Here is a 22,565-nt window from a genome sequence, read left to right as displayed (position 1 = left end):
TACTCCATATGTAAATGTTTTTGTTCATTCGCCATGTTTCTTGGAACAAAGTCGAACTTCTCAAGCATGGCTGTGCAGATAAGAGAAACATCTTTAAAAAGAAAACAAAGACAATATATATAAGTACAGCTTTGTACAAACATTCTATGATACTTAAATTGGAAGTCCAACCTAAAACTTAGGCCCCTTTCACACATACGTTCCGTTTGTCAGTTTTTCATCCATCCGTTGATGGATGAAAAATGGACAATCAATTGGCACTTTTCCACTGCAAGTACTGACTCGGCCCTGCTTGGCCCTGTTTGGTTTTCCACTGCATGGTACGGTGTTGGAACGGTTCGGTACGGTTTGGTATGGTTTGCTTTTCCACTAAAGTAGTACTAAAGTAAGTGGGTGGGATAACAATGATTCTCTGACCAATCAGTGGCTCGTAGTGACTGCATGCAAAGGATTGTGGGATATGGTACCGGTATGGTACCTCTTGGAACCACAATCGAGGTGGTACTGTTTTAGAGAGCCGTACCGTTCGGTTCCATGTAGTGGAAAAGCGCCGCCGTACCGTACCGAACCGTTCCTACACCATACTATGTGGTACCAGCAGTGGAAAAGCACAAAAGCGAGCCGAACCGTTCGATTCCAAGCAGTGGAAAAGCCCCAAATGACAACGGATGTCCATTTTATGGTACGGATGAATGCCTTATTTTTCATCCATCAAAAAAAGGATCGGACGAAAAATGGATGTAAACGGATGAAAAACGGATGAAAAAACGGAAGGAAAACTGATACATTTTGACGTGACTGAACTGATGAACCAAACGTTTGTATGTGTGAAAGGGGCCTAACTATCTCTAAATCTACTCTCATCCACATTCTAAGACTAACCTATCTAACCCTGTAATGCAAAAATGCTATACTTACCTTTTCCGAAGCCGGTCCGGTCTCCAACGGCCAATGCTGTGTGGAAGAGACAACAAACAATGGCTGTAAAATGCCTGGGAAGTGACGTCACCTATAGACTAACTATTGGGCTTCCGTTGTCGGCTGCCTTTCCTGCACACTCCCACACACTGATGCCGCCGCTGACAGCTCAGCTTGGGGCTGAACAGTTTCACAAAATGTATGTACAGGCATACCTCACTTTTAAAGTACATAATGGGACCAGAGCATGTATGTAAAATGAAAATGTACTTAAAGTGAAGCAATACCTTTTTTAATTTCTCAATGCATGTAACTACACTAGCTCCATAGGAAATCTTGGTCAGCTTGACATGGCACTGCTCCCAAACCATAAGTGACAAGGACACCAAGCTTGGGGAGCATGTTAAGGGGATTCAGGACTATGACATGGTAGATTACCTAGGCAAGCTGGCCAGCCACAAATAGGATATGTTATAGTCCTGGGTCCCCTCCCGGTGCTCCCTAAGTTTGGTATCCCTGTCTCTTATGGTTTGGGAGCAGTGCCATGTCAAGCTGACCAAGATTTCCCATAGACGCCAATGTTAAAAACTGGGAGTAGTGCTATGCCAAGCTGACCAGGCTGTGTCCTTACTCGCGAGTGTATGTAAAGTGAGTGTACTTAAAATGAGGTATGCCTTTATATTGTGATCTCTTAATTATAGACAATGGGGAGCAATCAAATAACTGGTGTCTGGATTCCACACAATGTGTGTAGTTTCATGTAGCCCAAAAACGCAGAAGAAATGGTCACAGTGGGTTGACAAGAATGTCCAGCCCCCTGCAGCGGTGGCTACCTCTAAGGACTATAACAGGATAGACCAGGTTTAGTCAAAAATAAACAACTTTTAATCATCACAATAAAAAATAGATATACAATGGGGAAATAATTATTTGATCCCCTGCAGATTTTGTAAGTTTGCCCACTTACAAAGAAATGAAGGGTCTATAATTTCTTATCATAGGTGTATTTTAAATGATAAAGACAGAATATCAACCAAAAGTATGGAAAAAAACACATGATACAAATGTTATAAATTGAGTTATAGTTCAGTGAGTAAAATAAGTATTTGATCCCCAAGCAAAACATGACTTGGTACTTTGAGGATGAAAATTGCTATGACCCTAAGAACACCATCCCTACAGTCAAGTACAGAGATGGAAACATTATGCTTTAGGGCTGTTTCTCTGCTAAAGGTACAGGCCGACTGCCGCATTGAGAGGCCAATGGATGGGACCATGTATTGTAAAATCTTGGATGAGAACCTTCTTCCCTCAGCCAGAACACTGAAGATGGGTCAGGGGTGGGTCTTTCAGCATGACAATGACCCAAAACACACCACCAAGGCAACAAAGGAGTGGCTTAAGAAAAAGCATTCCAAGGTCCTGAAGTAGCTTAGCCAGTCTCCAGACCTTAATCCTATAGAAAATTTATGGAGGGAGCTGAAACTTCGAGTTGCCAAGAGACAGCCAAGAAACTTTAAGGATTTGGAGAAGATATGTAAAAAAGAGTGGACCAAAATCCCTCCTGAGATGTGTGCAAACCTGGTCACTAACTACAAGAATCCTCTTACCTCTGTGCTTGCCAACAAGGGTTTCTTCACCAAGTACTAAGTCATGTTTTGCTTGGGGATCAAATACTTATTTCACTTACTGAACTGCAACTCAATTTATAACATTTGTATCATGTGTTTTTTTCTGGATTTTTGGTTGATATTCTGTCTCTATCATTTAAATACACCTATGATAAAAATGATGGACCCTTCATTTCTTTGTAAGTGGGCAAACCTACTAAATCTGCAGGGGATAAAATAATAATTTTCCCCACTGTAGTGTTAATGTCAAATTGAAAAACTACACCCATTACCAAATAAAAAGACAACGTTGTCTCCTCATAATCAGATTAAATTAAAAATGAACTTCTACTTTAATTGCCTACAGTACATAAAAACCTCCTCATATGGACAACATCAATGTATGAGTACTGACATCCATGACACAATAACCATAAAACATATGTAGACATTTATTTGCCTGTTCTCTGGGCATGGTGTCAGGTTGAGAGGCAATTGTGGAAGGGGAGATAAGAATACGATGGTGAAATATCTACCATGCAGAACTTTACAGATTAAATGACCCCCATTTTGATTGTGTGTTTTGCACCATGACCATATCTTTAATTGTAACATTATTCCTTGCAGGAAATGGACATGAAAATCCTCTCTGCTCTGATAAGTAAGGAAGATGAAGAACAACGTCTGCGATCGGCTAGAAGGGAGCAAGCTGCAGCTGATGCAGCATGGATGAAACGTGTTATTGAGGAGCAGCTTCGTCTGGAGAGACAGAGGGAGGCAGAGATCGATACTATGTTTAGGTGAACCTGAATATTTCCTTCCAAAATCTGAAACCTTTGCAAAAACTGGCTTTTATTCTTACAAAATTATTATTCCTGGCACTAAAAGAAAGAATGGGAGTTTTGTTTTTGGCATGAAAAAAAATGCTCTAATCCCAAAACCTAACCACTTCAAATGACCGTAGCAGCCCCCCATTTTAAAGCGGTAGTATACCGCTTTTTTTGACTTTTAACTACAGGTAAGCCTATAATAAGGCTTACCTGTAGGTACAATTAATATCTCCTAAACCTACACGGTTTAGGAGATATTACCACTGCATGCAGCCGCTAACAAGTGCGGCGCATGCGCTCTGAAGGTCCGGCGGACCTTCAGAGTTCCTTGCCGGGAATTTTTTGGAAAATTACTCCTGCACGCATGCGCGGGAGTGACGTCATCGCAGCTCCGGTCACTCACAGCGCCGGAGCCGTGGAACCTGGAAGAGACGCCGTGGGATCATGTCCGCTCCCACAGCGGTGTCCGGGGGTCCGTGTCAGGGCTTCGTTCTAAGGTAAGTAATTTATAATGAGCTAGTTTGCAATGCATACTAGCTCATTATGCCTTTGTCTTGCAGGTTTTTTTTTTTGTCATTCAAGTTTACTACCGCTTTAAAGCCCACCTCCAGGCCAATGTTATCCAGAATAAATATGCAGATTGCAGATAAAGGCTCCTGACCTTTCTCATACATTACTGATCTGCATACCTGTTCCAAGTCCATGACCTAAAATATTAAGTCCATAGGGTCAGCATAACAGCCAGTCAACTAGCATTTTCACAAGGTGTGAAGTGGCAGCCTTTGCCTGACATGACTTTGTCCCATATACTTTAAAGGCGTCTGCTGATTCCTAATTGCGCTAAACACTATTATAATGCTTGTTGCAAACATTCCAATCTGTTTTTACAATCTTATTTAAATGTACTAACAACTTTATAGTTCAAGGGCTCGCCTGATAGGATATATAATAAAGTGATTATTTAGGCAGGCCTCACACTGCATAGTTGTTGATAAATCTAAAGGAGATTGTTTAGTTAGATTGGCTGTACTTGAAACTATAGACTGGCTCTGACCATTACCATCCCAGTGCAAAGACAAGACAAATACCTTTGTGCCCTATGGCATGCTGCATTGGTGTGCGATGAACAAAAATAAAAATTGTTGCTGTACACACTGCATTCTGATGCTGTATGAGTCAAAGTGTTTTGCAGCGCAGGATAAAGGCATTGAGTTGCACATAAGGTAATAAAAACGTATCCTTCTGCATTTTAAGAATGCATTGCATCGTACTACAGTGCAAGTTCAAACCACATGCCACAGCGCATGCATGTTATGTATATGAGTTCTTAATTTTTACCCCTATGGAAAAATAATATAAACTCCCCCACATTTTGGTAAATGTATTCATATGATGGCTGGAGCCTGCATCTGTATTCTCTAGGTAAATGACTGGTCCTCATGCATACATCATTTTTTGAAGTTCAGGCTCATCAAACCTTAAATCTGGGAATAGTGATCCATGGCCAAAGGGGACTTTAAGGTGTAACAGAGGGTCTCCAAGTCCAGTACTCCTATGGAGTCTTAGTTCCAGTGGGATGGATCAGGGTGGAATACATCAATCAGCAGCCATAGTGAAAGTCAGTGTGGGATATATTACAGCAGAAGATGTGAGTGGGGATGGATGGCGGCTCAGATTGTGGTGCAGCAGGGCTCATCGGGTCTGGGATTCATCAATAACATGTAGAAAACAAAGGTGGCCACAGTTCAAATATCAATACGAGCACATATTTATTATAAGCACACTAACATATGGGTAAGAAAAGGGCTGCAAAACTGTGAAGATGGTGAAGAGCAGCACAGCCGGCCAGCACAAACAGCTGTCATGCTCAGACTCCAGGAGGTGGGGGGGGGGGGGGGGGGGGGGGTAGGCAGCGTCTGAAGGCTTCACCATCTTCACAGTTTTGCAGCCCTTTGCTTACCCATATGTAAGTGTGCTTTTAATAAATGTTATATGCTCATATTGATGTTTGCGCTGTGACCACTTTTGTTGTATACATCATTTTATGTATGGTAATCGCAGCATAAAAACTATCCCCTAACACTCAGCGCAGTGCAAGGCATTCTCAATCCATGTAAAAGCCCTGATGACAGCTCAGCATAATCATACAGTAATCCTCTCACGTTGTCTTTTCTGTACTCACTGATAAATATAGCTCTAATGACATTTAAGTATCAGTGATTCATGTCTGTTGACTGCCTTGGTTACTGTAGTAATACACATTAAGCCTTTTGTTATGTGAATTCTTCAGGCCATACAATTAAACAGAATAGTCAGTATTAAGACATGCAATATACTGTAAAAACAGTTACTATTTCAAACCTGCACCAGAAGGTAACGTTTAGTTAACAGAAGCTTAAATCTGATTGGTGGCTATGGGCTCTAACCTACAGCTGAGGAGTGGATATCGTCTCAAAGATGACAAGTGCAGAGATATTTTCATGTGTCCACGGAAGAAAATACCCATATGAACCGCATAGCTCTGCAAACCCCAGGTAAGAAAGTGTAATGGCCTCAGCCCAGGGCTCCAGCCAGGCCATGCCCCAACACGTTTCACTCCGCCCCAGAGCTTACCACTTGAGTTGGAAGCTTTAGGAGTGAAGCCTGCTGGGGGCATGGCCTGGCTGGAACCCGGGCTGAGCCTGTTACATTTTCTTACCTAAGGTTTGCAGGGATGTACAGTACAGACCAAAAGTTTGGACACACCTTCTCATTCAAAGAGTTTTCTTTATTTTCTTGACTATGAAAATTGTAGAGTCACACTTCAAGAGGTAGTCACCTGAAATGGTTTTCACTTCACAGGTGTGCCCTGTCAGGTGTAATAAGTGTGATTTCTTGCCTTATAAATGGAGATGGGACCATCAGTTGTGTTGTGCAGAAGTCAGGTGGATACACAGCTGATAGTCCTACTGAATAGACTGTTAGAATTTGTATTATGGCAAGAAAAAAGCAGCCAAGTACAGGAAAACAAGTGGCCATCATTACTTTAAGAAATGAAGGTCAGTCAGTCCGAAAAAATTGGGAAAACTTTGAAAGTGTCCCCAAGTGCAGTCACAAAAACCATCAAGCGCTACAAAAACTGGCTCACATGTGGACCGCCCCAGGAAAGGAAGACCAAGAGTCACCTCTGCTGCGGAGGATAAGTTCATCTAAATCACCAGCCTCAGAAATCGCAGGTTAACAGCAGCTCAGATTAGAGACCAGGTCAATGGCACACGGAGTTCTAGCAGCAGACACATCTCTAGAACAACTGTTAAGAGGAGACTGTGTGAATCAGGCCTTCATGGTAGAATATCTGCTAGGAAACCACTGCTAAAGAAAGGCAACAAGCAGAAGAGACTTGTTTGGGCTAAAGAACACAAGGAATGGACATTAGACCAGTGGAAATCTGTGCTTTGGTCTGATGAGTCCAAATTTGGGATCTTTGGTTCCAACCACCGTGTCTTTGTGCGACGCAGAAAAGGTGAACGGATGGACTCTACATGCCTGGTTCCCACCGTGAAGCATTGAGGAGGAAGTGTGATGGTGTGGGGGTGCATTGCTGGTGACACTGTAGGGGATTTATTCAAAATTGAAGGCATACTGAACCAGCATGGCTACCACAGCATCTTGCAGCGGCATGCTATTCCATCCGGTTTGCGTTTAGTTGGACCATCATTTATTTTTCAACAGGACAATGACCCCAAACACACCTCCAGGCTGTGTAAGGGCTATTTGACCAAGAAGGAGAGTAATGGGGTGCTGCGCCAGATGACCTGGCCTCCACAGTCACCGGACCTGAACACAATCAAGATGGTTTGGGGTGAGCTGGACCGCAGAGTGAAGGCAAAAGGGCCAACAAGTCCTAAGCATCTCTGGGAACTCCAAGACTGTTGGAAGACCATTTCAGGTGACTACCTCGTGAAGTGGGACTACAATTTTCATTGTCATGAAAATAAAGAAAACTCTTTGAGTAGGTGTGTCCAAACTTTTGGTCTGTACTGTATGTCTCATGTCGACATTTTCTTCCCTGTATATTGCTGTTTGGAGCTGGGACGAGCTCCATCCTAGCCTGCACTCAGTGGTCTGCTTTATTCATTGGGATTCCTACAACCTGAGCGGCATTCACAATTTCAGTTTGGGATATGTCCATGTGCTCATACGATTTCAGTGAATGCTGAGATCTGCCATGTTACTTGTTTGACTTTGAAACTTTAAGGCTTCATTCAGATGGCCAATATGTTAGCCAGGGGTAGCCGAATCTAGATGATGGTTGTAAATGCTGCTTTCACGCACTATGTGCAACCAGTAGGAGCTTTCAACGGCGGCTATCAGATTTGTATTCTGTACAAATCAATGACAGGCGCTGCTGTTGTCTGCATGCAACCGCTCATCTAAGCAGTTATATGTGAGTACCACTGAACGCATTCGGTTTGTGCCCAGGGTCGGAGTTTTTGGCACACACAAACTGGCCGCAGATGATCTCTGTCCAGAGGCAACATTTAGAAATAGAAATGGGAAAATCTCTGCTCCTAATCTAAAACTTGTCAGTCTTCTTCATAAGGTGGAATAAATAAAAAATACTGTACATTATGGAAAGAGCAAACCTCCAAAATGGCCAAGGCATTTGTGCTGGCATAGAAATGTAAGCTTGAAGACCTCACTAATGGAAATACATGAAATTAGAAACTGCTAGGGGTGTAACTGCCCAGGTCCTACCAGATCTGAAATATCAGTATAGGTTGGGCTGACTTCAGAATGGAAAATTCCTCCAACTGGGGCAGAGACTGTAAAAAAAAAAAAAAAAAAGCTTGAAAATAGATTTACCTTTTTACCACTCAATACAAAACAAGATTTTTTTGGCTAGAGTTGGGCTTTAAAGGCCTGCCGTTGTCTGATTTGTTATTGGAAACCAATGAAATTGTAATAAGTAAGTTTTCTGTGCCTGCTTACACTCCACTTACTCTACAGAGAAGAAGCCAGACAAGTGTGGGAGAAAAGAGAGGCTGAATGGGAGAGGGAGCGGAACGCAAGAAATCGACTCATGAAAGAGGTAGCTGAAGCCATTGTTTATTTCTACACTTCACCATAGAAAAGTGTTTATTTTGTAGAAATTCTACCATGGGAGCTAAATTCAATTTTAGAGAGTTTGAGTCTAGTTTTTCATGTCAACTATAGTTATGTAGCAGCATATCATGTCACTTTTACATAATCCAACAGATTATAATGGTTGTTAATGGCCAGAGTCCTCCTCCTCCTCTGTGGGGTATCCGCGGATTAATCCCCCGCTGAGAAAAACGGAGTCCGTCTGACAGATGGAGTGTGTGAAAGGGGCCTAACACTGCCTGTTCTACTTTAACACACACCTTCTTTTGAAAGGATAAGCAGCAGACTAATCATCTTATCTCTCTGTCAGTTTAGTCACTTTGCTTGCTACTCCTATCAGCATGCTCTATACACTTCAGAACAACTGATTTGCACCATGTGCTTGCTTCTCCCTCACCCAGTCTGAGCTCTACAGTACAGGGACAGCAAGAAGCAGATACCAAGTCAAATACAGGTACTTAGCACTGTTAAATGCAATGTAAAAAATACATTGTGTGCGGAGACACAGCTGTCAGATCCCCATGCATCTCTATGGGGGAATTGGATGGGAATGAACTGTCGGTCCGTTCTCACCTGATCCCATCCGATCCGATGCACTGGACAGATGGAAAATAGGGTTTCCATCTGACCAGATTTGAAGGATCGGATCGGATGTCAGCGGACATGTCTCCGCTGACATCCGTTGCCCCATAGGAAGGCATTGGGGGGACCGCCTGTGTGAAAGAGCCCTTAAAGTTGAATAGGCAAAACTTATATTTCTGGGAATAACCCAAAATTTGTGATTTTCTTTTACTTTCAATGATAATAGTAAACAGTTCAAATGGAGAGGGTGAATCTCCCTAACTGGGGCACAGACAGTAATAAAAACTGACTTACTGAGCTGCAGCAGAGAAACAGGGCTGGGGTTATGGCTGAGCTGTGTAAAATCTCAGAACTGGATGGACAGAAAGATAAACCCTTTGGCAAAACAAGTAAAACAGGTTCTGTATATGTGTTTCATTTGTGTATTTTGGTGTTTGCCTGGAGCACAGCTTTTAAAATATGACCCCACTATGACAGCTCTGTTCCAAAACATTACCTAACCACAGCATACTAACTGCATTGGTGTGGAAAAAATATATTATCTGAAATGATTTGGTACAGTGCCTTGCGAAAGTATTCGTCCCCCTTGAACTTTTCGACCTTTTGCCACATTTCAGGCTTCAAACATAAAGATATAAAACTGTATTTTTTTGTGAAGAATCAACAAGTGGGACACAATCATGAAGTGAAACGAAATTTATGGATATTTCAAACTTTTTTAACAAATAAAAAACTGAAAAATTGGGCTTGCAAAATTATTCAGCCCCCTTAAGTTAATACTTTGTAGCGCCACCTGCAATTACAGCTGTAGGTCGCTTGGGGTATGTCTCCATCAGTTTTGCACATCAAGAGACTGAAATTTTTGCCCATTCCTCCTTGCAAAACAGCTTGAGCTCAGTGAGGTTGGATGGAGAGCGTTTGTGAACAGCAGTTTTCAGTTCTTTCCACAGATTCTCGATTGGATTCAGGTCTGGACTTTGACTTGGCCATTCTAACACCTGGATATGTTTATTTGTGAACCATTCCATTGTAGATTTAGCTTTATGTTTTGGATCATTGTCTTGTTGGAAGACAAATCTCCGTCCCAGTCTCAGGTCTTTTGCAGACTCAATCAGGTTTTCTTCCAGAATGGTCCTGTATTTGGCTCCATCCATCTTCTCATCAATTTTAACCATCTTCCCTGTCCCTGCTGAAGAAAAGCAGGCCCAAACCATGATGCTGCCACCACCATGTTTGACAGTGGGGATGGTGTGTTCAGGGTGATGAGCTGTGTTGCTTTTACGCCAAACATAACGTTTTGCATTGTTGCCAAAAAGTTCGATTTTGGTTTCATCTGACCAGAGCACCTTCTTCCACATGTTTGGTGTGTCTCTCAGGTGGCTTGTGGCAAACTTTAAACAACACTTTTTCTGGATATCTTTAAGAAATGGCTTTCTTCTTGCCACTCTTCCATAAAGGCCAGATTTGTTCAGTATATGACTGATTGTTGTCCTATGGACCGAGTTTCCCACCTCAGCTGTAGATCTCTGCAGTTCATCCAGAGTGATCATGGGCCTCTTTGCTGCATCTCTGATCAGTCTTCTCCTTGTATGAGCTGAAAGTTTAGAGGGACGGCCAGGTCTTCGTAGATTTCCAGTGGTCTGATACTTCTTCCATTTCAATATTATCGCTTGCACAGTGCTTCTTGGGATGTTTAAAGCTTGGGAAATCTTTTTGTATCCAAATCCGGCTTTAAACTTCTCCACAACAGTATCTCAAACCTGCCTGGTGTGTTCCTTGTTCTTCATGATGCTCTCTGCACTTTAAGCGGACCTCTGAGACTATCACAGTGCAGGTGCATTTATACAGAGACTTGATTACACACAGGTGGATTCTATTTATCATCATTAGTCATTTAGGTCAACATTGGATCATTCAGAGATCCTCACTGAACTTCTGGAGAGAGTTTGCTGCACTAAAAGTAAAGGGGCTGAATAATTTTGCACGCCCAATTTTTCAGTTTTTTATTTGTTAAAGTTTGAAATATCCAATAAATTTCGTTCCACTTCATGATTGTGTCCCACTTGTTGTTGATTCTTCACAAAAAATTACAGTTTTATATCTTTATGTTTGAAGCCTGAAATGTGGCAAAAGGTCGCAAAGTTCAAGGGGGCCGAATACTTTCGCAAGGCACTGTAAATGCCTTTAGCTGATTAATCTAAATCACTGAGCATCTAGAATGTACTGGCCCACCTCTGCTGCTGGGTACAATAGCTGTCAAATGGTTCACTATGGTTATACTTACACCCTTGGGATTGATTATAGTAGAAATAAATCTCCATTTTTCTTTTACCAGGTTTTATATGGGAGACAGCTACAGATTGAGGAACAGATAGAGCAGAATAGACAAGCTCAGAGGGAATCATTACAGTCTCGTGAAGAACTTATCAGAGAATTGGAAGAAGTTCGACAGCTCACCTCTAGAGCAAAGAAGGAGGATGAGGAGCAGAAGACTGCACGTAAGCTGGAACTGGAGACACAGGTAACTTAAAGTAGAACTTCACTCCGCAAAGTGCCTCCACCCACCTCCTTTTTTTGTGTGTGTGTGGGGGGGCTATTTCAGTTTTTTTTTCCCAACAGCAATCCCCCATTTCCCCCTCATCCTTGTCGCCTGGGGGAGAATGACATTTTCTGCTCATGCAGCCCCCTGGGAGGCCTCCATCACACATTCAAAGAGTCCATGGTTGCCCATTAACATGACAACCAGGGGGCAGAGGGACAGAGCTGTATAGCATCATTGTGGGCAAGGCTGCCTGAACCTGGAAGAGGCAGCCAGCTGAGGAGGACCAAGATGGCAGCGCACAACCCAACGCTGGATCCACTTAACAGGTGAGTATACATTTTGAAGAGAACCCAGCATAACAGCTAAGGGGGACAGCGCAGAAGAAAAGGCGGGGGAGTGAAGTTTCCCCTAAAGTGTATGTTTGATCTGCCAGAAAGTGTTCTCTCTTCCTGTCCAAACTGGCAGCACAATGTCTATGCTACACTGAAACCCTAGTGAGAGTTTTCAGCCCTGCCTGTTGAGCTACAAAACTCCACCTGTCCTAAGCCCTTTGTGTCCCACTCTACATGCATACTTTGATCTCTTGCTGTTGCCTCCCGAGAGCCCAATGATGCACTGTATAAAGCAGAAGGGCTCTTGAAAGATCTAGTTCAGGAGCTGTGGCTATGTCAGCAGGGACTTCAATTTTGGCAGCTGTCCCTACAAAAGGGGGGGGGGCATTTCTAGCTATAGGAACAAGGTATAAGAAGAAATGCTGGGACATGATCTCAAGATGAGGAGACAGTTTTAGGTCTAAAAATCTGTAATGCCTAGGCATACATTCTAACTGTTGCATTTTTTGGAGATCTTGTGACAGAGGGTGGCCATGAATGCACAATTGTGTCACAGGTTATGGCTAATTAAAAGATTTGGATGTCCTTCAAAATTGTGGCACTGATGTGATTTGCTCTTATCTTTGCATAACCTTCCAATGTAGTAAATGGGGTATTGAAAAGTCTCCAAACTTTTTTTAAAAAAAGCTCCAGTTTACTATACTTCAAACTTTAGGGGGGGGGGGCAGACTGTGGCCATTTGAAGTAGAAAGGTTGCTGACATCAGTGGTACAAAAAAAAAAAAAAAATGCTCCATTATTTGTGTCAGTGGGAATAATTGTGCACCATCGTTGGTGTCAGTGGGGGAATGATGCCTCATTGTTGGTGTCAGTGAATGAAGTAATGTCCCAAGGGCTAGATAAAAGAAAGCAAAGGGCCACAGTTTGGAGACCACTGCTGTAGAGAAAGGGTTATTGGTCATTGTGAGCTGGTGTTTGACATACAAAAAGGCTCTAAATATGTTAGCTAATCCTTGGAGGCCCTTGAAAAGAAAACAGTTGTTCTGAGTTCCTTGTTTTGCTGTGTGCCCACTACCTGTCAAATTACATTTTGTAGATTTCCGAACGCCGTTTGAGAGAAATGGAAGAGATGCTGCGTTTGGAAGAGGAAGAACGAGATGAGAAGTTGGCAGAAGAAAAAGAAGAAGATTTAGTAGAACAGGAGGCAGAAATCATGACACACAGAGGATATCAGAAAAAGGTAACCGGTTTTCTAAGATCATTTTTCTGCTTTGTACACAGTAGAAATGGGAGCGAGTTTTTTTTTACCAACATGTGCTGATGGTAACACAAATATGAAATTCAGATCTTTACATATGATCACTTATCATCTTTGCAAATGTTCTCTGAAAAAGGTTTTAGAGATGGCAAATAATCTGTGGTTAAAAATGAATTGCTCTAAAAATGTTTACTTGTGCGGAGTTTAACCCTTTTGCCGCCAGAGCCGTGTTTTGCAATTTTTTTTGCACACGTTTAAAAAATCATTTTAGGCATGAAGTTTGCATGAAACCCCCAAAATATTATATATTTTCTGAAAGCAGACACCCAAGAAAATAGTGGCAGTTCCAATTTTTATGTCACACAATATTACCGCAAAGGTCATGGAAACGCAACATTTCAGTAAAAAAACACATTAAAGTTCATTTTAGGGCAAACAAACGCAATAAATTACCTATTTTTTTGGGTAAAATATAAAAGATGGGGTTGCACCGAGTAAATAGATATCCAACATATCAAACCTTAGATTTGCACGCACCCGTGAAATGGTGACAAACTTTTGTACCCTACATTTTCCATAAGCAATGATTTAAAGGCCCCCCTATAGGTCATCAGTTTAATGGTATAGAGAAGGTCGGGTGCTAGAAATATTGCTCCCACTCTGGCAAGCTCGTTGATATGTAACGTGTATCTCAATTGACGTTTTCGTGCATAAGTTCCCCCGACGCGTGCGTTTATGTTACGTTGCCCTATATGATAATTTTTTGCCTACAGGTTCTCTTTAACCCTTTCACTGCGGACCCGAAAGTGGGGGGTTTACACACCTGGATTATGAGTGAAACTGACAGGCAGACTCCTAGCTTTCAGGTGAAAGCATTCGGGCGGCAACACTACAGCCTGATTGCTCACACACACCCCGGGTACTGGCACGCCCCCCCCCATACTTACTAGGCTCCGCTTGCCCATCTGTGGGCCCAGGAGCAAAATAGCAGATGTCCACTCTACTCCCCTTCTTGCTGTGACCCAGAAAGTGACGTCCGTGATGTCACTTCCACGGCAGCATCTCGATGTCCCTGGCTAGCTCAGCCGGGAAGGAATGTTTTGCAATGTGATCTGCATTGCAAAACATTCAATGGAGTACAGAAGAGACATGCAGGGGCTTTTAGATAAAAAAATAAAGTTGCACCCAAGCACATAAAATCTCCCACCCAAAAAATTTTGAGGCCCCCCACCTCCACATATACATATATGTACAAACGTAAATGCATGCAGGGGCTCATACGCATAAAAAGGTTAATTATGATATACACGTTACATATTGCTGCGCACGCCAGAGTGAGAGCAATAATTATAGCACAAAACCTCCTCCGTAACACTAAACTGATACCTATAGGCGGTTCTTGAAGCGTTGCCTATAGAAAATATAGGATACTGGAGTTTGTCGCCATTGCACGGGCGCACACAAATTTAAGGTTTGACATGTTGGGTATCTATTTACTTGGCGCGGCCTAGTCTTTTATATTTTACCAAAAATGTGGGTAATTTATCGCAATTGTTTGCTCTAAAATTCACTTTAGTGTGTTTTTTACTGAAATTTTGCATTTCCTAGATCTTTGCGGTAATATCGCGTGACATAAAAATTTGGAACTACCACTATTTTATTCTCTAGGGTGTCTGATTTCAGAAAATATAGAACGTTTGGGGGTCTTACATCATCAATTATTTTTTAAACGTGTGCAAAAACAGCTCTGGCAGCGGAAAGGTTAATAAGACATCCAGGGTCTTCCCTGTGCTCCACTGAATGTAATGCAGTGCAGATCGTTCTGCATTACATACTTCCATAGCGGCCATACTGGCTGGGGAAACTGACAGGAGGGCAGAGAAGTGATATTTTACACATCACATCTGCTCGGCACCCGATATACATGACAGCGGGGGGATGCAATTGGGCAGCTGCGGGCAGATTGCTTCCATCTGACAAGGCAGGAGCCGGCTTGTCAGATATACACATGTTGCTGCAGCCACCGAGAGTGTGTGTAAAACCCCCTGCTGTCAGGTCCGTACAATGTAGGGACCTGGATGCGAAGGGGTTAAGGCTTCAAGAATTTATCACTAAAGCCTCGTACACACACACCGATTGTTGGCCGTAAATTTTCGGCCAACGTCCGATCGGCCAATTGTCGGCTTGTTAGTATGATGCTTCCGACAACTGACTGCGACTTTTCGGCCGAACAAAATCTGGTGTGCATGCTATAAAATTTTTGTTGGCCATCAACAGAACGGCCGATTGTTCATCTGTCAGTACAGATTTCGGCAGACAAAAATCAGATGAGCAAGACTGGGCATGCTCAGAGAAGAAAAAAACACACGGACAAGTGTGACATCACTTCTGAAGTTGGTTGTTGTTGGCCGAAAAAATTTGTGTGCAGTCTAGAGCACATTTCAACCAACACAACAACACTGGACAAAAGTCGGCCGATCGGTCAGCCAACAATCAGTGCATGTGTACGAGGCTTTAAGGAACCCTTCTCTGAGAGAAGTATGGAGGCTGCCATGGCTGACTTGCTTCTCTAAATATTAGTTACCTGACTGCATAGCTAGTGAAGTCAGAAGAAAGTCTTAACCCCCAATATGCATTTTCAAAAAAGTAATGAAACCTTTGGATCAACATACCAGCCAGACGGCTAGAATTTTGAAAATAAAAATTCAGAAATGGCAGCCTGCATATTTTCTCAGTACATATTTTTATTGAAGTGTTTCCTTTTTAATACTCTTTTTACTTAAAATGGAGCTAAAATTCACAGTGCTTTCCTCCCTCGAGAGAAGCGACATCTGCGAGCTCCCTCGCTGTGGCTGACTTCTTCTTTCAGTCTTCTGGATTTATAGTCCTATACACATAGCTTCAGTGGTATTGGTTTTAGGGATGATATAAAAAATAGAACAGGTAAAACGGCCAGTGGGGTTCTAGCCATTTTTCTTACCTAGCAGGTATCAAACCTTTAATAGTTTCTTCACTCTGGCATTTCTGAATGTGTCCATGTGTATACGGTGATGGGTGAGGACTGTAATGTATCTCTTATCTTCTGTTCTGCAGGTGTTTGGTCGCCCCAGACCTGCTTGGTCTTGACAACGGGAAACTCAGAGCTTGATATACCCAACAACCATCTAAGTTGTTTGAGCTCAGGAAAAAACGCATAGCTTTATTTTTTTTTATAGGAACTCTTTGTAAATAGGTTTTTATTTGACTGTAAATAGGTTTTAATGTGTGTATCTGCTTGTGGAAGACTATAAAACCTCTTATATGAGGGATATTTTTCTTTACCAAACAGTTAAAAATTTGCACTCTCTAGCTAGGGCCACCCAGGTAATATATTAGTAGCTTAACCCCTTCCTGATGAGCATACACATATATATGTTAAATACAATAAGCCCCGAGCTAGAGCGGACCGAAATTTCGGTTTTCGGCCGGTCGCGCCAGTGTGTACTGAAGGTAGCTGCCTGCACTATGATTACCCTGTAAGGGGTTCATCAAAATACGGAACGAGAAACGTGTGTGGTGCTGCCTTTACATAAAGAATTGAATATAACTCTATAAATGAAAAATAATGACGTGCTTCCATAGTACACTCCCAAAGTGATAAAATTACTCACAAAATATTCCAAAACATATACAAGACAATGATACAGAGACAATACAGACAAGTGGGTCTTCTTCTGTGGGGCCGCATATATGTGCCACTGTGATTGTGCTGCACAACACGCTCCCAGCACAGAAATCTAGCTCTCACCGAGCGCTGTGGGTCTCATACTATTGATAGGAACTGGGAGGTCCAGTTCCAGATCACCTGATTGCTAGGATAGCTTCTGACTGTACAGACCCCTGTGTGATCACTGTACAGACTGCCCCTGTGTTGTTTTCTCCCCTTAAATAAAGAAAAATATATAGTGTATTTCTCCTTGATAGAAACGTGTAAAAAAATAAATAAAAAGATAAACTAGCTAGATCCAGGGTAGGAAGGATAAAAAAAATACCAAAATGTTTCTGGGCCCTACTATGGGTACAAATAACATACACATATTAGGAATCAATGAAATTGTCAGGAGTTTATTTGGGGTTGCTCTTTGGTGGTAGGTTATGGTAAAAGCACAAAATATGCAGCAACATTTTTTTTTTTACTATTTTGTGCCAGTTCCTTTGATAATAATAAAAAAAAAAACTGTACCACCAAATGAAAGCTCAAGGTGTCCAGAAAAAACACCTGAATACATGAAGTCATTGCAATATGTACAGTTTTACTAACAAATGTCAAAGTTGCAAAACTGTGTTCAGGTTTGTTTTGCCCTCCATCATGAAGGGGTTAATAATGTTACTAAAAAGGCATAAACAATACCATTAACTACTAGAACCCAGTCCAAAGAATAGGTTTCATTTGCTGGCTTGAGTAATCACTTAAAGCGGTGTTCCAGCCTCCCCCTCCAAAAAGTAAAAGTCAGCACCTACACATACTGTAGCTGCTGACTTTTTATATTAGGACACTTACCTGTCCTGGAGTCCAGCGATGTCAGCACCGCAGCCGATGTTTCCATCGTCTGCCGGGTGCGTCTGCCACTGCCGGTAAGGGAACCCAGCAGTGAAGCCTTGCGGCTTCACAGACGGGGGCCCTACTGCACATGCGCGCTGCGCATTCGGATTTGCTCGGCGGCGGGGGGGAGGAGGAGGGGGCCAAACTTCCGGCGCTGTCTCCCATAAGTGGGGAAGGGTACCTGTCAAAAACAGGTACCCATTCCCCCATGAAAGGTGCCAAATGTGGCACCGGAGGGGGGGGGAGGAAGCGGAGAGCAGAATTACACTTTTGGGTGGAACTCCGCTTTAAGCAAGGTAAACACAGACTAGTGTTTGCAGGGGCCACATTTTGCAAATATTGGCGCACTAAAGCCTTTAGGCTGGAGTTGGAATATAATGGCAAACATATAGGTGAAATAATGAATTATATTATTAGTTGTTCTATGAGAATAAAGTCATTGCCCTGTTTATGTGCACCTTTACTTATGTTTGTGAAATGCAGGCACATGATTTGTTTTTGCACATTACTTAAATTAAATTTTTATTCTTCTGTATACTGTAATGATTTATATAAATGTATATGTATAAATGTGAATCTGCTTGTTAAACAAGATATTTATTTTAATGTGTTGGGAAATGCAAATGGGGACACCTATGTTTTTGGTGCCTACAGCGAATACCAGACACCAGAGGTTTCCACTTAAAAACAGACATGAACTGAAATTTTAGGTTTGCATCAAACAATTAGGGAGGTACTGTATGAAAAAACTTCTTATTAACATATTCCAGGTACCAATTTAGAATGACCACTAATTGCCCAGGCCAATTCTGACATTTTTCACATACAGTGCTATGAAAAAGTATTCACACCCCTTGAAGTTTTCCACATTTTGTCATGTTGCAACTAAAAACGTAAATGTATTTTATTGGGATTTTATGTGATAGACCAACACAAAGTGGCACATAATTGTGAAGTGGGAGGAAAATTTTATAGAAATATCTGAAAAGTGTGCTGTGCATTTGTATTCAGCCCCCCCTGAGTCAATATTTTGTAGAACCGCCTTTTGCTGCAATTAGAGCTGCAAGTCTTTTTGGGTATGTCTCTACCAGCTTTTTCACATCTAGAGAGTGACATTTTTGCCCATTTTTCTTTGCAAAATAGCTCAAGCTCTGTCAGAATGGATGGAGAGCATCTGTGAACAGCAATTTTCAAGTCTTGCCACAGTTTCTCAATTGGATTTAGGTCTGGACTTGACTGGGCCATTCTAAAAAATGAATATGCTTTGATCGAAACCATTCCATTGTAGCTCTGGCTGTATGTCTACGGTCGTTGCCCTGCTAGAAGGTGAACCTCTGCCCCAGTCTCCATTCTTTTGCAGACTCTAATGGGTTTTCTTCTAAAATTGCCCTTTATTTGGCTCCATCCATCTTCCCATCAACTCTGACCAGCTTCCCTGTCCCTGCTGAAGAAAAGCATCCCCACAACATGATGCTGCCACACCAGTGGGGATGGTGTGTTCAGGGTGATGTGCAGGGTTAGTTTTCTGCCACTTATAACGTTTTGCTTTTTAGGCCAAAAAGTAAAATTTTGGTCTCATCTGACCAGAACACCTTCTTCAACATGTTTGCTGTGTCCCCCCACATGGCTTCTCACAAACTGCAAACAGGAGTTTTTATGGCTTTCTTCTTGCCAATCTTCTATAAAGGCCAGATTTGTAGAGTGCACGACTAATAGTTGTCCTGTGGACAGATTCTCCCACCTGAGCTGTGGATCTCTGCAGCCCCTCCAGAGTTACCATGGGCCTCTTGACTGCTTCTCTGATTAATGCTCTCCTTGCCCGGCCTGTCAGTTTAGGTGGACAGTCATGTCTTGGTAGGTTTGCAGTTGTGCTATACTCTGCCCATTTTCGGATGATGGATTGAACAGTGCTCCATGAGATGTTCAAAGCTTGGGATATTTTTTTAATAGCGTAATCCTGCTTTAAACTTCTCCACAACTTTATTCCTAACCTGTCTGGTGTGTTCCTTGGCCTTTGTGATGCTGTTTGTTCACTAAGGTTCTCTAACAGACCTCTGAGGACTTCACAGAACAGCTGTATTTATACTGAGATTAAATTACACAGGTGGACTCTGTTTACTAATTAGGTGACATCTGAAGGCAATTGGCTCCTCTAGATTTTAGTTAGCGGTATCAGAGTAAAGGGGGCTGAATAAAAATGCATGCCACACTTTTGTCCACCATGATGGGCAAAGCATGGACCCATATAGGGAGCAGCGACATGGAAAGGCGAGACAGATTTATCCTGGTATTGCACTGTACTTTAGTTTTACAGCAAGTATGAAAATCTATATCTCCATTGCTTGTAGTACAGTTAATTTGGTCTCCTAAACAGTATTTGTTTCTACATAACGTTATGCGCAAGCCGGAAATGTGTTTGAGTTTATTCACTTATCAAGTGTTTAAACATTTACACTTGGTGGTAAAACATCCATCATTCAGAGCTTAGTCTCAGATAGATGACTAAGTGTAATATCACACTTTTACCACCACTTCTGCACAGGGCCCATATATAAAGCACTTCTTCCCACCCTTTTACCACTAAGACTTTGTTAAAGCTTTTGTGGTCAAAATCTGGGTTGCTGTATACTTCTACTGATTTACGCTTACCCCATTTCTGCAATTGTTTCTGAGTACCCCATAGGGAAACACCCTCCCTGATAGCAATGGCAGAAACCAAACACAAGGAAACTGTGGCTAAACCTCAGGCAATCTCTCTGCCGAAGAGATGAAAAATACTCACACTGCTCAGCTTGACAATGTTTTCCTTGCACCGGAGTAGGAACCTATTTTACCACCATAAGTTAAAGTGGTTGTAAAGCCACTGTGTCTTATTCCTACAATCTACTGTTACAATACATTATGTGCCCTAGTGTATGTTCTTTTTAAAACAATATGCCGCTTTATACCTTATTTTATAGTGGCACACGCGGGAGGAGCGGACGCGATCACTGCCGGCCTCCCACGATCTTCATGGAAACTGACAGAGAGCCGTCTGCCTATGTCAACAAGGCAGGCGGCTCTCCTGTCAGGCACAATGAGATCGTGTGTCTCAGCTAAGCTGAAACACCGATCTCTGTGTGCCTGTCACAGAGCCCCCCCCCCCCCCCACACAGTTAGTAAGCACAATTTACAAGCACAATTAACCCCTTCCCTGCCAGTGTCATTTATAAAGTAACAGTGCATATTATTTAGCACTGATCAATGTATTGGTGTCACTCGTCCCCAAAAAGTGTCACTTAGGGTCAGATTTGTCTGCCGCAATGTCGCAGTCCCGCTAAAAATCGCTGATCACTGCCATTACTAATAAAAACAACAACAAAAAAATAAAAAGTACAAAAATGTATCCCATAGTTTGTAAACGCTATAACTTTTATGCAAACCAATATACACTTTTTGGGGTTTTTTTTACCAAAAATATGTACTAGAATACAGATTGGACTAAACTGATAAAAAAAAAATGATTTTTTACATTTTTTTTTATTGGGAATGTTTTATAGCAGAAAGTAAAAAAAATTTTTTTTTTTCAAAATTGTTGCTTTTTTTTGTTTATAGCGCAAAATCTAAAAACCGCTGAGGTTATTAACCACTTGCCGATGCCGCACGACTATTTACTGCGGCGGTCAGCAGCTCCTGGGCAAACCGACATAGGGCTACGTCGCTCGTTTAAGAGCCTGTAGGGGGCGAGCGCGCGCTCCCGCCCCTGCTCGTTCACATGGATCCCAGCGCGTGTGACCGGCGGCTCCGATGTCCGCCGGCCACTCGCGATCTCCTGCTGGAGAGGGAGAAAGGTGGGTGGCTGATGTAAACACAGCCGTCTGTCATTCTCCCTGATGTAACTGCAGAGACTATACGATCCTATGTAGGATCGTATGTCTCTGTGGTTACATCCCAAGCCACGCCCCCCCCATTTAGAATCAAGCCCCTAGGGATACATTTAACCCACTGATCACCAATAAAGTTAACCCCTTCCCTGCCAGTGTCATTTTTACAGTAAGAGTGCATATGTATAGCACTGATTACTGTAGTAATGTCACTGGTACCCCCAAAAGTGTCAAAAATGTCAGTCAAGGGTCCGATCTGTCCGCCGCAATGTCGCAGTCCCTCAAAAAAAAATTACAGATCGCCGCCATTACTAGTTAAAAAAAACAAAACAAAAATTACATTAATCTTTCCCGTAGTTAGTAGCAGAAAACAAATTGGCCTAAAATGTTAAAAAAAATTAGATTTTTACATATTTTTTTGGGGAATTTCATATTAAAAAAATGTGAAAAATATTTTTTCAAAATTGTCGCTATTTTTTTGTTTATAGCGCAAAAATCACACAGGTGATCAAATACCACCAAAAGAAAGCTCTGTTTGTGGGAAAAAAAGGACGTCAATTTCATTTGGGTACAGCGTCGCACAGTCGTTAATTAAAGCAACGCAGTGCTGAATCGTGAAAAATGGCCTGGTCATTAAGGGGGTAAAACCTTCAGGGGCTGAAGTGGTTAATCACTACTGGGTTTCTTATTTTTTGCTAAACAAATGAAAAAAGACCGAAAACTCCCCACTGATGAGGAGGCTCTGACGGGCATTACCGGTGGGCATCGCTGATGGGGATTATCAGTGCAGACACCACCCCTCCCCCCGTTAGTGGAGCCGCTTATCGGCTCTCCTCTACTCATGCCCTGTCAGCAGTGAATAGAGGAATGCCAATGTAACGGATCAACCGCCCCCCCGACTGGGTACCTCCATTGATGGATGCTC

The 22,565-nt window shown here is 42.3% G+C and overlaps 1 protein-coding gene across 1 annotated transcript in view; it reads left to right on the top strand.

Annotated features, from left to right (window-relative positions):
- TCHP (trichoplein keratin filament binding) overlaps window positions 1–16,385 on the top strand; it is a 41,086-nt gene extending 24,701 nt beyond the window's left edge. Inside the window, exons 9-13 of the mRNA XM_082252703.1 lie at window positions 3,156–3,328; window positions 8,348–8,429; window positions 11,400–11,585; window positions 13,034–13,177; window positions 16,289–16,385. Of these exons, the coding sequence (XP_082108829.1) occupies window positions 3,156–3,328; window positions 8,348–8,429; window positions 11,400–11,585; window positions 13,034–13,177; window positions 16,289–16,321 (618 nt within the window). The 3' untranslated portion in view covers window positions 16,322–16,385. The remainder of the gene's footprint in view (window positions 1–3,155; window positions 3,329–8,347; window positions 8,430–11,399; window positions 11,586–13,033; window positions 13,178–16,288) is intronic.
- The last annotated feature ends 6,180 nt before the right edge of the window (window positions 16,386–22,565 follow it).

Source organism: Pelophylax lessonae (genome assembly GCF_965119305.1).
Source record: "Pelophylax lessonae genome assembly, chromosome: 1".
In the NCBI taxonomy this organism is placed as follows: Eukaryota; Metazoa; Chordata; class Amphibia; order Anura; family Ranidae; genus Pelophylax; species Pelophylax lessonae.
Note: the sequence above shows the minus strand (reverse complement) of the source record. Positions and strands in the feature narration are given on the sequence as shown.